Genomic DNA, 14,893 nt, shown 5'->3' with positions numbered 1-14,893 from the left:
AGGATGAGCAGTGGATTGCAGACCATCCTTGTGAAGGGAGAGCTCTAATATGATTCTGAGATTCTTTCGGAAAGAAACTCTAGTGTCTTTTCATGGCATGTGGTTGGGGGTTATGGAACAGAAGCCTGGATATCTTTTTTTTTTTTAATGCTTTTTATTTGGAAATAATTATAAATTCATTGAAAGTTGCCAAAATAGTACAGAGAGGTCTCATGCACACTTCACCCACTTTTCCCCAATGGGAACATCTTGCATAACTATAGTACAATCTCAAAACCAGGAAACTGATGTCAATACAATCCACAGAGTTTATTCAGATTTCACCAGTTTTGGGGTTTTTTTGTTTTGTTTTGTGAGGAAGATTAGCCCGAGCTACCATCTGTTGCCAATCCTCCTCTTTTTGCTGAGGAAGATTGGCCCTGGGCTAACATCCGTGCCCATCTTCCTCCACTTTATATGTGGGATGCCTGCCACAGCATGGCTTGATAAGCTGTGCATAGGTCCTAGGATCTAACCCCATGAATCCAGGACCACCGAAGCAGAGCACAGGAACTTAACCACTACGCCACCGGGCCAGCCCCTGATTCATTCATTTTGAATGGGTGCTAGATATGTATATTTCTACCTATAATTCAAAAGTCAAAAAAGAGTCATTGTTATACTTTTTTTCATCTTTTCCTGGCCAGTCTTAATTGATTATTATTGTTCGTTCCCTTTATATCTTTAAATACATATGCTTATACATCTGTTTCTTGGTTTATCAGGTTTAAAAGGTGTCTTAAGATTTACAACTCTTAAAAGTTTTCATCACACACACACACAAATTGTAATTATGTGAGGTGATGGATGTTAACTAAACTTATTATGGCAATCATTTCACAGTCTAGACATATATCAGGTCATTATGTTGCACACCTTAAACTAATACAATGTTATATGTGAACTGTATCGCAATAAAACCAGGAAGAAAAAGATTTACAGCTATAAAAGTTGAAGAAACTCATGTACTTATGTTACCTCCCATGCCTCTATATCTCCATGCTTGTTAGCTATATTATTTCTTGGTTCCTTTTTAATTGTTCGTTTCCAACTCCTTTACTTGCTTTTTGCAATCCTATCTGTATTCAGCAAGGCTAGCTTCCTTTTTGATGCTTCTGAAATGACCTTCACTTCTGAGATGGTTTTTTTAAAAAACACTTCTTTCCTGAGCTCTGCCAATGCCTTCTCTTCCGGTTTTCTCATCTTCTCTTCTTTGAACTAGTGCATCTTTGCTTTGATCTCTTGTTTTAAAATTCATTAAGCCCTTTGAGTTCTTTGCTGTTGGTGATTATCGTCTGTTACATGTTAGTTTTTTTGTAGTGAATGCCTTTCATCTGCTGTTTGTTTTTCTCTTTCCCTGCCTCCCTCTCCCACTTTTTTGCTAATATATTTATATAGGTCTGGTGCTATTTACTTTTTCCTATAACTCCCCTTTATATGAAATGAGTTCTTCCTGGACCAGCTATTATTGGCGTTGTGGATGGAGAAGGGACTGTGGATGGAGAAGGCTGACGGGAAGTCTCTCGGGTTCATAGAGAAGCTCCTTAAGACAGGGGGTTTGTGTGAGGGAATTGGTTTAGCCCTTTCTCTTCCTGGCAGATGGAACTTGGTAGCAACAAGGTTGCAAAAGTGTGTTTCCCTGGTCAGCCCCCGTGCCCTGCTGCTCCTTGGGGCTGGTGGCAGCAGAGGAGCTCCCGGAGTCAGCTCTTACCTCATGATCCCAATGTTGTATAGAAAGTGCTGTTGGTTCTGCCTTCAAGTGCACCACCTTTTTTGGAGAACTCCCAACTTTGCCAACTCTTGCTGAGATCTGCAGCCCCAGGAATTCTCTATGGCTTTAACTCTCTGGGTCTTCTTGGCTCTTGCCATTTCCGCATAGGCTGACATGATGGCTTCCTGCTCTAAGCACCCTTGTCAAGGGCTTTCTCTGGCCTCTGGGTTGCTCAGCCCAGAAATGCTGGCGATGAATGCCTCTGGGAGCAGCCGTCAACCAATGAGACAGCTCTGAGGCAGGCTCTGGGCAGTCTCACTAAGGCCCAGCACGTTGGAACCCCTGTTGCCCACAAGAGTGACATGTTCATGAACATGCCTCTGTCAAAAAAATTTTTTTTAATGTATGAAGATCAGGTGATTTTTCTCCTTAGCCATGCTAACATAACTGATTATATTTATGGATTCTTTATTAACCATATTTGCATTCCTGGAGTGATAGGTTATTTTTAAATGTGCTATTAAATTCTTTTTTCTTGTATTTTATTTAAGAGTTTTAAAACAATATTCAAGGAAAAGGAAATGAATCTCTAGCTTTCTTTTTTTATACACTCTTCATCAGGTTTTAGTATCAGTAGTCTCCTTAATTCACAAAAAGAATTGGGTATTTTTCCTTCTTTTTATGCTCTGGGACAGTTTGAGAAACATCAAGATTATCTGAAGTTGCCTATGAAAACTTCAGGACCTAATGCATTTTTCTTTTTTGGTAGTGGTGGTGAGAGAGCTCTTTTACAACTTTCTCTTTTTCTTCTCTGAAAATTATTCTATGTCGATGGTTTCTATTGGGACCACATTAATAAATTATGTTTTCCTGGAAAGTTTTCCATAAAATCCCTGTATTTAAGTGTTGATACCTAATTCAAATTTTTAAAAAACTCTGTCAAAACATGCCAGCAGGGTAGGCATGGCCTGTGGACCACCATTTTGCAACCTCTGATTATAGTCAAAGGATTTTACAGCTGAAGGAGGTCAGATAGATCCTATACTGGGGATTGCCAATAGGTATCATGCCTGGCAAGTAATAGCTGTGTGAAGCGAGGACTTCGGTGAATTGGAGGGCCCATCCCCCAACAAAGATAAGTAAGTTAAGTTTTGATGATATTCTAACCAAAACACCATGCAGGTCAAGTAAAGCCATCTGCAAGCTCAGTTTGGTGCATGGGTGGCTGCTTTGTGGCCTCGGCCAGCTCAACTTCACTTCCTGCCATGCCTCCTGGGCATCTCACCTGCCAGCCACATCTCATGCTCCCTGAACAGGCCCTGCGCTTTCTCCATGTATCTTGATAGCTTTATTATACTGAGATTTTCTCTTATGGCTGCAGAAGCGTTCTCCCTCCCCACCATATTGTGAACTCCTCGTAAGCAGAGACCGCGTCTTATTCACCTTTTCATGCTTTGTACGTAGTTGGAGCTCTATAAACATTTGTTGCATAACTTTCATAGTTAGCAAAACAATAAGGATCTTACCTTGAAAAGAAATTATTTGTGAAATTGACTCTAACTCCATTTTATAAGTAGGAAAATGAGGCCCAACGTGGTTAAGTGATTTACCCAGAATCACATAGGAATAGGACCAGTGCTCTTTCTGATGTTCTACTCTGTAACAGTTCACTTATAAGATTAGGAACTGGGACAGAAGTAGCATTTTCTTAATTTATAGAACTGATGTTAATGTCTGACTCTGAGTCCCTAGCCTGCCTTCTAGCAGACAACTTAATTTAGATGTATTCAGGTAGATTGAAATCCAATCCAGTAATTTTGAGGGGATGTAATTTCAGGCTTATTGACTCATCTTAGGCCAGTTCAGAGCTCTACAAACATCTTGCCTCTTCCTCCCCAACACTGATCTAGTTCGCAGGGAAATTATACAACTGAAGCTGGCAAGAGGTGAGGTTGGGAGTATCTACCTTTGGTGTCTCATCAGGTTCTTGGTCCTACTTCTTGGGATCCTGTGCTTCCTCTCATTAGTCTGGGTCCTCTCCATGTCACCTGGATCCTCAGGCAACTCAGAGGACTGATGGGACACCCCCCGTCCACAGCCATTTCCCACCATCTCTCTTGCCTTCCTCATGCCTAGGAGTTTCTCTCAGAACCCCCCTAAACTTCTGTAGGGGATCTCCTTGTATTTCCTTCAACACCGGGTCTGTGGTAGGGGAGGCAAAAACTCCACAGTGCTTCTCTCTCTCTTTTTCTGAAATTTTCTCTTCCTCTGTGTCTCCCTGAGTTCTTTGCATCTTTTCTCCTGGTAAGGGGAGAAAAAAAACAGTTCTATCTCTGCTCACCTCTGTAAGTGGTTAGTGTCTCACCCCAGGAGAGACGGCCTTTGAATTTAGTAATTCAGAGCCTGGGTCTTTCTTCCCAGCTGTCCAGCTGTCTTCACTATTTTCAGCACCTTCCATTTGGCTGTCACTTGGGGGAGGGTTGGCAGATAGGCCTAGCTGGATAGGAATGGCAAATCAGACAATGCTTGAAGTCATAGTTTTTCACTGAGGATTCTTGTACAAGAGCAAATTGGGATTATCAACTGCCATCTTTAGTAGAAAAAAGTACTTTAGACTCTGTATTCTTCTCTGCTTTTGAAGGACCCCAGAGTCATTGAGTTCCAGTCACCAAGTTCCTTTCAACACTTGGCACCCCATTTGGTTGAGGACTTCCGGTTTGCTGAATGTTCCTGATTTACTGATTTAAGATTTATAGGACAGGACCATGCACCTATGCTCCAGGGTCTCCAAGTTCTAAGCCTCAGAGTGGTCCCCAGGCTGAGTGTTGGATGCCCTTGCCCCCAGCCCAGATGCCTCCTACTTTCTTAAAGGTGGCTCCATGACTCTGGTGGTCATTTAGCCACTTTGAGCCTCAGTCGCCTCATATATGGAGTGGGTGTGAGGTCCCTCACTTTGTGGTAGTTGTGAGGATTAACTAAGATAGTGCCTATGAGTGAGTACTCCATAAATGTTAGATTCCCAGATTCCAGTTCCTTTCCACTGCCCTCTCTTCCTTCCAGAATCCTCCACTGTGACATAAGGAGATTCTGAGGATGAGATTTTTCTCGGGACAAGGCTTCCAGCTGCTGTTGGTAGGGTAAAGAAGTGGAGAGGAGCTCTTACCTTGCCACTAAGGGAAGCTATTTGTTTCTAGTATAACTGTATTCTTGGGGAAAGATTTGTGGTCCTACCCTTGAAAGGCAAAGGGGCTAGTTGTGCCATTTGCTAACTCAGGCACCATGAGGAGATATCTGGTGTCTCATTCGTGGCAGGTCCTGAAGAAGGAACTGGTGAGGAGTGTCAATGGCCCTGGGAGGGAAGAGTGGAAGACTGAACAGACAGATGATTTGAGCAAGGGAGAGGCAGGTGTAGGCGGGGGCCTTGGATGAGGGTGGCCACCCTGTAGCTTTTGGAGTCACAGCATGGGCACAAAGGATAGAGTTTCAGATTAGGCTTCAGAAAGACTGATTTCTGACCCCTGCCCTGTAGCCCACTACCCCCTCGACACTGGGCAAGTCACAGGCTACACTCTGAGCCCCTGAGTCCTGCTCTGTACCTGCCCTTCCTGCTATTAGGAGATCCAGAGAGAATAAGGCCAAGCAGCAGGGTCTAGTAATAGGTTAAACTTAGGGACTTTGGAGCCAGACTACCTGGGTTCAAACCCCTATCACCTATTAGTCATGTGACTTATATTAGTATTAGGCAAGTTACTTGATTTGCTGTGCCTGTTTTCTCTGCAAAGAGTGACGATAATATTAGTATCTACTGCACAGGTTTATTGTTGAGGATTAAATGAGTCAGTTTGTATAAAGGGCTTAAATAGTGCCTGACAATGGCAAATTGTATTTGACAAACATTAATTTTATTAATAAAGCCTTTACCCATGTTTCCTTTAGATATATAATTTTTTTTTGGCTGGATAGATGTTTTATTTTGCTCTTTTTTTAAATTGAGGTCATAATAGTTTATAACATTGTGAAATTTCAGTTGTACATTATTATTTGTAAGTCACCATATATATGTGCTCCTTTACCCCTTATGTCCACCCCCCACCCCCTTCCCCTCTGGTAACCACTAATCTGTTCTCTTTGTCCCAGTGTTAGTTTATCTTCCACATATGAGTGAAATCATACAGTGTTTGTCTTTCTCTGTCTGGCTTATTTTGCTTAACGTAATACCCTCAAGGTCCATCCATGTTGTTGCAAATGGGACGATTTTGTCTTTTTTTATGACTGAGTAGTATTCCATTGTATATATATACCACATCTTCTTTATTCATTCATTAGTCGATGGGCACTTGAGTTGCTTCCATGTCTTGGCTATTGTGAATAATGCTGCAATGAACATAGGGGTGCATAAGTCTCTTTGAATTGTTGATTTCAAGTTCTCTGGATAAATACCCAATAGTAGGATAGCTGGGTCGTATGGTATTTCTATTTTTAATTTTTTGAGAAATTTCCATGCTGTTTTCATAGTGGCTGCACCAGTTTGCATTCCCACCAGCAGCGTATGAGGGTTCTCTTTTCTCCACATCCTCTCCAACATTTGTTGTTTTTTGTCTTGGTGATTATAGCCATTCTAATAGGTGTAAGGTGATATCTCATTGTAGTTTTGATTTGGATTTCCCTGATGATTAGTGATGTTGAACATATTTTCATGTGCCTGTTGGCCATCTGTATATCTTCTTTGGAAAAATGTCTGTTGATATCCTCTGCCCATTTTTTGATTGGGTTGTTTGTTTTTTTTGTTGTTGAGTTGTATGAGTTCTTTATATATTTTGGAAATTAACCCCTTGTCAGATATGTGATTTGCAAATATTTTCTCCCAGTTAGTGGGTTGTTTTTTTCATGGTTTCCTTTGCCTTGCAGAAGCTCTTTAGTCTGATGAAATCTCATTTGTTTATTTTTCCTTTGGTTTCCCTTCCCTGAGTAGACATGGTATTTGAAAAGATTCTTCTAAGACCAATGTCAAAGAGTGTACTGCCTATATTTTCTTCTAGGAGTTTTATGGTTTGATGTCTTACCTTCAAGGCTTTAATCCATTTTGAGTTAATATTTGTGTATAGCAAAAGATAGTGGTCTACTTTCATTCTTTTGCGTGTGGCTGTCCAGTTTTCCCACCACCATTTATTGAAGACACTTTCCTTTCTCCATTTTGTGTTCTTAGCTCCTTTGTCTAAGATTAGCTGTCCGTAGACGTGTGGTTTTATTTCTGGCCTTTCAATTCTGTTCCATTGATCTATATGTCTGTTTTTGTACCAGTACCGTGCTGTTTTGATTACTATAGCTTTGTAGTGTATTTTGAGGTCAGGGATTGTGATGCCTACAGCTTTGTTCTTTTTTCTCAGGATTACTTTAGCTGTTCAGAGTCTTTTCTTGCCCCATATGAATGTTAGTATTCTTTGTTCTATTTCCATGAAGAATGTCATTGAGATTCTGATTGGGATTGCACTGAATCTGTAGATTGCTTTAGGTGGTATGGACATTTTAACTATGTTGATTCTTTCAATCCAAGTGCATGGAATATCTTTCCATTTCTTTATGTCATCATCGATTTCTTTCAATAATGTCTTATAGTTTTCATTGTATAGGTTTTTCACCTCCTTGGTTAAATTTATTCCTAGATATTTTATTCTTTTTGTTGTGATTGTAAATGGGATTGTATTCTTGAGTTCTCTTTCTGTTAGTTTGTTATTAGAGTATAGAAATGCAGCTAATTTTTGTAAGTTGATTTTGTACCCTGCAACTTTGCTGTAGTTGTTGATCGTTTCTAATAGTTTGCCGATGGATTCTTTAGAGTTTTCTTATAAAATCATGTTGTCTGAAAACAGCAAGAGTTTCACTTCTTCCTTGCCAATTTGGATACCTTTTATTTCTTTTTCTTGTCTAATTACTCTGGCCAAAACCTCCAGTACTATGTTGAGTAAGAGTGGCAAGAATGGGCACCCTTGTATTGTTCCTGTTCTCAGAGAGATGGCTTTCAGTTTTCTCCATTGAGCTTGTGTTGGCTGTGGGTTTGTCAATATGGCCTTTATTTTGTTGAGGTACTCTCCTTCTATACCCATTTTGTTGAGTTTTTATCATAAATGGATGTTGGATCTTGTCACATGCTTTCTCAGCATCTATTGAGATGATCATGTGGTTTTTATTCCTCATTTTGTTAATGTGGTGTATCACACTGATTGATTTGTGGATGTTGAACCATCCCTGTGTCCCTGGTATAAATCCCACTTGATCATGGTGTATGATCCTTGTGATGTATTGCTGTATTTGGTTTGCCAATATTTTGTTGAGGATTTTTGCATCTATGTTCATCAGTGATATTGGCCTGTAATTTTCCTTCTTTGTGTTGTCCTTGTCTGCTTTTGGGATCAGAGTGATGTTGGCCTTGTAAGATGTGTTAGGAAGTGTTCCATCTTATTCAATTTTTTGGAATAGTTTGAGAAGGATAGGTACTAAATCTTCTTTGAATGTTTGGTAGAATTCTCCAGAGAAGCCATCTGGTTGTGGACTTTTATTTTTTGGGAGGTCTTTGATTACTGTTTCAATCTCTTTACTTGTGATTGATCTATTCAGATTCTCTATTTCTTCTAGATGTATAATTTTTAAAGAAAATATTACAGTTACCAGTGAAGCTCCTCATCATCCCACTCCCTTTCTCCTCACTGGTAACCACTTTTCTGAGGTTGCTATGTACCCTTCCTATCTATATTTTTAAATTTTATTACATATGTATGTAGCCATAAGCAACTATAGTTATGTGGCACATTTTAAAAAATGGCGTCGTATTTCATCTTTTTTCCACTCAAAATTATGTGTGAGGTTTACCCACATTGACACACACAGTTCTGGTGCTATGTTCAATTTGTAATGTGTTGATGCATTTCCTCTGCTGATGGGCAGACACTTCAGCTGTTTTTAGCTTTCGCTGATAAAAATGTACCACGGTCATCCTCATGCTCTCTTCTTGTGCACATGTGTGAGTTTCTCTACAGTCTATATATAAGTGCATATAATTCCTTGATTGTAAAGTACACACATCCTCAACTTTTTTAAATGTTGCCAAATTGCTCTCCAACATAGTTGTGCCATGTTTCCCATTTCTCTGTTCTGATAAGTGTAAAATGGTATCTTGTTACTTTAATGTACATTTCCATTATTTCTAGTGATGTTCAGGATCTTTTCATTATTTAGTGGTGATTTGAGTTTTCCCTTTGAAATACCTGTTCATATCCTTTGCTCATTTTTCTATTGGCCTATTTGTATTTTTCTTTTGGTTTGTAGAAATTTTTTAATTAAAAAAAAGTCTGGATAGTAATCCTTTGTAATAGTGATCTTTTGTAATTCTGGATAGTAATCCTTTGTCGATGATGTGCATGGCAAATATATTCTTCCAGTCTGTAGTTGGTCTTTTCATTTTGTTTATGATGTCCTTATAAACAGAAGTTAATAAACAAAAGTTTTTAGTTTTTGTGTTTTTTTAATTATGGATATTTTCAAACACGAAAGTTGAAATATATATAAGGATCACCCCTTAGATCTAACAATCACCATTTTGCCATATTGCCTTTATGTATTTGTGCATGTGCGCGTGCATGGGCATGTGTTTGCTGAATCATTTGAAAGTAAGTTGCATACTTTATGACACTTCTTTCTTAAAAATGAGGACATAACCACAATATCACTATAATGCTAAGAAAATTAACACTAATTCTCTGATATCATCAAATAGCCAGTCATATTTAATTTCCTTATTTGTCCCTGAAACATCTTTTCCAGCTTGTTATTATGAATCAGGATCCAATCAAGGTTCATATTTTGCATTTATTTGTATGTATCTTGAGTCTTAATCTAAAACAGCCCTCACCACTTGCTTTTTTTTTTTTCTCATGAAATTAACTTTTTGAAGAAACAGAGTTAGTTGACTTGTAGATTGTTTCACATTCTGGATTTGTCTCTTTGGTGTTGAACTGTTTCCCTACCCCCTGTATTTACTTGGCAAGTAGAGAGTGACTGCCCTTACTCCCAAATTCACTTTGGGATGGAGAAGCTGATTTGTTCTCAGTTCTAATTCCAAATTCCCAGGGAAAAGATAGGATGGCCCATCTTGGATTAGGTGTTACATTAGTTTTCTATTGCTTCTGTAACATATTACCACAATTTAGTGGCTTAAAACAACACAGATTTATTATCTTATGTAGACTCAAGGGCTGGCACGGCTCTCCCTGGACTAAAATCAAGGTGTCAGCTGGGCTGCTTTCCTTTGGAAGAATCTATTTCCTTGACTTTTCTAGCTTTTAGAGACCACCCACATTCCTTGGCTCATGGCCCCCTTCCTCTGTATTTAAAGCCAGCAATGTTACATCTCTCTGACCGTTCATTCTTCCCTCAGATCCATCTGATTCCAAAATGCAGGCTCTATGCATCATCCCTCACTGCCTGCCATTACTTGTACCCTTTATTTTCTGGACTGAAGTGAAGGACTTGACATTTAACTAGAGTGATGCTGGTGAATGCTTTAACACCTGGCTCCTGGGGAGGGAGATGCCCCTATTTGTAGTAGTTGCCAGTTTCTGTGGTATAAGTACTCCTCCCATGGCCAATTTCAACCAACATGATTTCCACAGGCTTGAAAACTTCTTTAAAATGTAACCATCGCCCCAGCACACCACTGCATTTAGTCCTGTTACATTTCACCTTGTTCAGCGCTATCCAGCCTGCTGTTGACTGCTGAAAACAGAGGGTTTCCGCTGATCTTGTGTTTTGTTTCCACAGGGGCTGTACCGGCTCACCATGGATATTGTTGTGATGATCCGAGTGTGTAAAATATTCCGCCAAGGCCTCAGGGGATTCCGGGAATATCAGATCATCGAGACTACTCACAGAAGGCACCCTATCTTCTCCTTCTGGGATGTAAGCAGCTGGGCTTAGCAGGATTATGAGGGCTTAAGGGGGTCCGATAAATAGTACCCCACTTCCCAGCCCAACTGAGCCAACTGAGAGAAGACAAAGGGAAAGCAGATGAGAGACCCAACTGTCAGTTTTATTAATGATGAGACTTACATTGGAGAAGGTGACTTGTATCATCAAGCGAGAGGGTTACCTAGTACTGAACCCCAGAATTAGACAGCCTTACACACCCCGTCACAGGCAGTGCTGGAGCAAGGCAGGCCTCCACTGCAGTCCCAGGGCCTCCTGCTCTAAACTCACAGCAGAGAAAGGCAGGGCAGAGTGTGGGCTCAGAGGGAAGGAGAAGGGGATGGTCATGCCCAGTTTCACCTTCCGAAGTCACCAAGGAGTTTAAGTCACTCCTTCTCAATGTGAAAGGAGAAGCGCTAGTAGTGTTCTACTCGTACAACTCCCTCTGTGTGGAAAGAAACATCGGGAGTGGGGAAGAAAAGCCATCTCCATTCCAACAGTGATCAAAAGAGCCAGAAGAAATACAGGAGTCACAATGAAGTCGGGGCTTTCTGAAGGCCCACCAACTATTCATCTTTTCTGCCTTCTTTCCTGTTACCCCACTTAAACAAGAAGAGAACATTCACAGGGCCCTGTTCACTCTGGTGACCATGCTTTCTAGATTTTCTAGAAGGTCCCAGTTTCAAATATTTTATCCCGGTTGTAGATCATAAACCCCTTTTTGGATCAGAAAAGTTGATCACCATTCTGTTGACTTGTTCTGGTTCCCCAAAGGTATCTTCACCATCCGGGGCTCCAAAGTTTCCCCAGCCGATTCGTGGACCAACCCTGTCCATTTTCCCGTTATGTCAAGATCCAGCCCCCGCCTCCTCCCTGCATCTAGCAATTCAGTCCAAGAAATTTCCCAAAATGGTTTCTGAAGGATAGTAGCCAAGGAGAGGGTTATGGGGGGTAGTAATGGGGGAAAGGAAGGTGGTCTTAGATTGGTTTCCAAGGGGCCAGCAGGTAATATAACTATGTGTGTGTGGTTGAGTTTAAGATATAGCAGGGAGTAGGGGCCTGTGGTCCAGCTGGAGAGGATGGGTGTGGCCCATCTAAAGGCATTCAAATTCATATATTTTGAAGACACTGTGTTAGCCAAACCAAACAAGTCTGTAGCCAGATTCTGCCCTATTGTTGGGCCATGAGATCGGAAGGGATGGAGTAGAAGAATTGTAACCTGATAGACTGAGGTTAGCTCTCAGGAAGGACATTCTGACTCAGGGTGTCATGCAGTGGTGAAGCGAAGGGCTGTGGAAACCGGGAGTCTGGTTACCAGAAGACTTGGGCTGATGCCTGGGCAGTTGGAAGCTGAAGACCAGAGTCAGGCTTGTCATCAGGGGAGTGTGAGGCTAAACCTAACAGCATTGCCTATTCAGGGTGGCCTTGAGCAAAGCAGAAGCCTCTCAGGGGCAGCCTATGGGGGTCATATGGCTGCTGGGCGGAGAGCTGAGGGTCTGGGGTGGAGACAACCATGGACTGGTTTTCAGTGGAGTATGTGAATCTGGATCTTTCTGAACACCACCTCTTTCCTTCATTGGTCTCCCTGAGAAGCACCACACAGATAAACAAACTATAAATGGTGGAGAGGACAAGGGTCTGAGTGGGCTCTGAGACAGGAATGTGGGTCCTGGTTTGGCCCAGGATGGTGGTTGGGGCCTTGTTTGTCCCTTGTCTTCTCCCTTACCTCCTCCCACATATCTTTTCCCTCTCTCTCAGCCCCTTTCTCTACTCTTCCCACATCCTCTCTGCATCTGCTAGGAGATAGGGTTGGGTTAGTTCATCTCTAAGACCTCTTACACCTCCACCTCCTGGTCATCCTCTAGACCAGGAGCATTTACTTGTTTACTTATTGTGTGATCCTTGGGCAAGTTCCTTTACCCTCTACAAGTCCTAAATGAGGCTTAATAATACCTGGTTTCTCCTGATGACGAAATGAAGTAAGATAAGGAAGATGTGCCATGCCTGGCTCCTTAAAGGCACTTAAGGAAGGTTGGCTTCATTTGTTCCTTCCTTTTTATCTCTCTTTTCTGTTCTTTTTTTCCTCTATACTTTCCCATTTGTTTGCTTCTTTTCCCTCTTCCTTTTCTCTCTCATCCTTCCTCTCTTTATCCTCCTTTCTCTCCCCGCCCCCACCTTTCTCTCCGTTCACAATGCTGGGCCCAAGTCTCGTGCTGAGTTGGGGCTTTTGGGTAGAGGTGGACATGAGAGGCCCCGCTGGTAGGAGGTTTCCCATGGCTTCCTGCCTACCACAGTGGTCCAGGTACACAGAAGGGTTTCAATGCAAAATTCTAGAAGCAGTCCTGCTGATTCACCTTCCTCTCCCCACCTCCTTTTCTTTCAGAAAAAGAAGCAAGGCCGGGTCACATTTGATACCATGGACTTCATTGCAGAGTCGGTATGCATAGCTCTGATCTTGCTGCTGGGAATTTTGTTTCTGCATCATGGCCTGACTGGGCATCAGGACAGCCGGATTTAGTCCAGGTTCTTCCACCAACCCAGTGTGTCACCCTGAGCTAGCCACTTAGTTTCCTTATCTATAAAATAGCTGATCTCAGTGATCCCTTCCAGTCCTGGCATTCCACGAGTGTGAGCCCCCCTGAACCCATTGTTGCTTTATAGCTGAGCAGAACCAGCGGAAGAGATCTCCTGCACTTGGACCCGTGGGGAAACAGCGGAAGGCAAAGCAGAGGATGTGAGAGCCCTAGACAGAGGAGAAATAGTCAGGGTGGTGGGAAAAGCCCTGGCCTATGTGTGAATTCTGGCTCTGCCCCAAACTCTCCAAGAGAAGCTGGGCATACCTGTCCCCCACCTGGGTATCTGATGGCCATTCTGAGGAGGGAGTGCCTTTATATCTGGACTGTGTGACTTGTTCTCTGAATTTTGAGAATCATTGTTATCTTCCTGATTTCTCCCCACCAAATCCTGGATATTAATTAAAATTTAAAGGGGCCTACCTATTTATAGGGAAGATCTGAAGTTCTCATCAGTGTAGGCCTGACTTGACCCTGGCCTGGAATAGCCAGGGTTTTTCTCTCAGGGAAAGGGGGAGAACAGAGCTTTCTAACCAGTACTAGGACCACCTGTGCGACCCTGCTTCACCCCTTTCCCTTCTCGGAGCCAAGGTGTGGCCTCTGGTGCCTGCCTTTCCTGGGCATGATCTAATTTCTCATGCCCTATTTTGTATGAAGCACAGTTAAGTCATCCAAATTCTGGGTTTATTCACCTTCCTGACCAGCCAGCATCTGACACTGGGCATTGAAGGTTACTCAAGTTTTGCCCTTTAGACGGGAGAAACTAAGGACCTCTCTGAGAGCCACAGAACTCTAGAGATGAAGACAATTCTGTGCATGGCAGTAGAGGGAGAGAAGAGGGCATGAAGGAAAAATCCATCATATAGGCAAGGTCTCTCAGCCTCTTATTTTATTTTATTTTTTAAATAATTTTATTTATTTATTTATTTTCCCCCCCAAAGCCCCAGTAGATAGTTGTATGTCATAGCTGCACATCCTGCTAGTTGCTGTATGTGGGATGCGGCCTCAGCATGGCTGGAGAAGTGGTGCCTCGGTGCGCGCCTGGGATCCGAACCTGGGCCGCCAGCAGCGGAGCGCACGCACTTAACCGCTAAGCCACGGGGTCGGCCCCACTCAGCCTCTTAAATGAGTAGTATCTGATTCTGGCTCATCACAGAGATGAAGAGTAGAGACTCAATTTAAAAACCTGCCCTTTGGGGCCAGCCCGATGGCGTAGCAGTTAAGTTTGCACATTCTGCTTTCGCGGCCCGGGGTTTGCAGGTTCGAATCCCAGGCGCAGACCGATGCATCTCTCATCAAGCAGTGTGTGGCAGCGTCCCATATACAAAATAGAGGAAGATGGGCACGGATGTTAGCTCAGAGCCAATCTTCCTCACAAACACAAAAAAACCCCTGCCCTTTGAGTGACTGCTAATGGGTACCAGGTTTATTTTTAGGGTGATGAAAAGGTTCTACAATCCATTGTGGTGATGGTTGCACAACTCTGTGAATATACTGAAAGTCATTGAATTGTACACTTTAAATGGTGAATCATATGTATGTGAATTATATCTCAATCAAGCTGATACACGTGCACACACACACAAATTTACACATATATAACCTGCCCTTA

The 14,893-nt window shown here is 42.2% G+C and overlaps 1 protein-coding gene across 1 annotated transcript in view; it reads left to right on the top strand.

Moving 5' to 3' along the window:
- Positions 1 to 5,029: 5,029 nt before the first annotated feature.
- The window catches only part of CNBD2 (cyclic nucleotide binding domain containing 2), a 43,083-nt gene continuing 33,219 nt past the window's right edge, over positions 5,030 to 14,893 (top strand). The window contains exons 1-3 of the mRNA XM_058562128.1: positions 5,030 to 5,080; positions 10,565 to 10,702; positions 13,092 to 13,145. Coding sequence (XP_058418111.1) covers positions 5,030 to 5,080; positions 10,565 to 10,702; positions 13,092 to 13,145 — 243 coding nt within the window. The remainder of the gene's footprint in view (positions 5,081 to 10,564; positions 10,703 to 13,091; positions 13,146 to 14,893) is intronic.

Source organism: Diceros bicornis, chromosome 19 (genome assembly GCF_020826845.1).
Source record: "Diceros bicornis minor isolate mBicDic1 chromosome 19, mDicBic1.mat.cur, whole genome shotgun sequence".
Lineage (NCBI taxonomy): Eukaryota > Metazoa > Chordata > Mammalia > Perissodactyla > Rhinocerotidae > Diceros > Diceros bicornis.
Note: the sequence above shows the minus strand (reverse complement) of the source record. Positions and strands in the feature narration are given on the sequence as shown.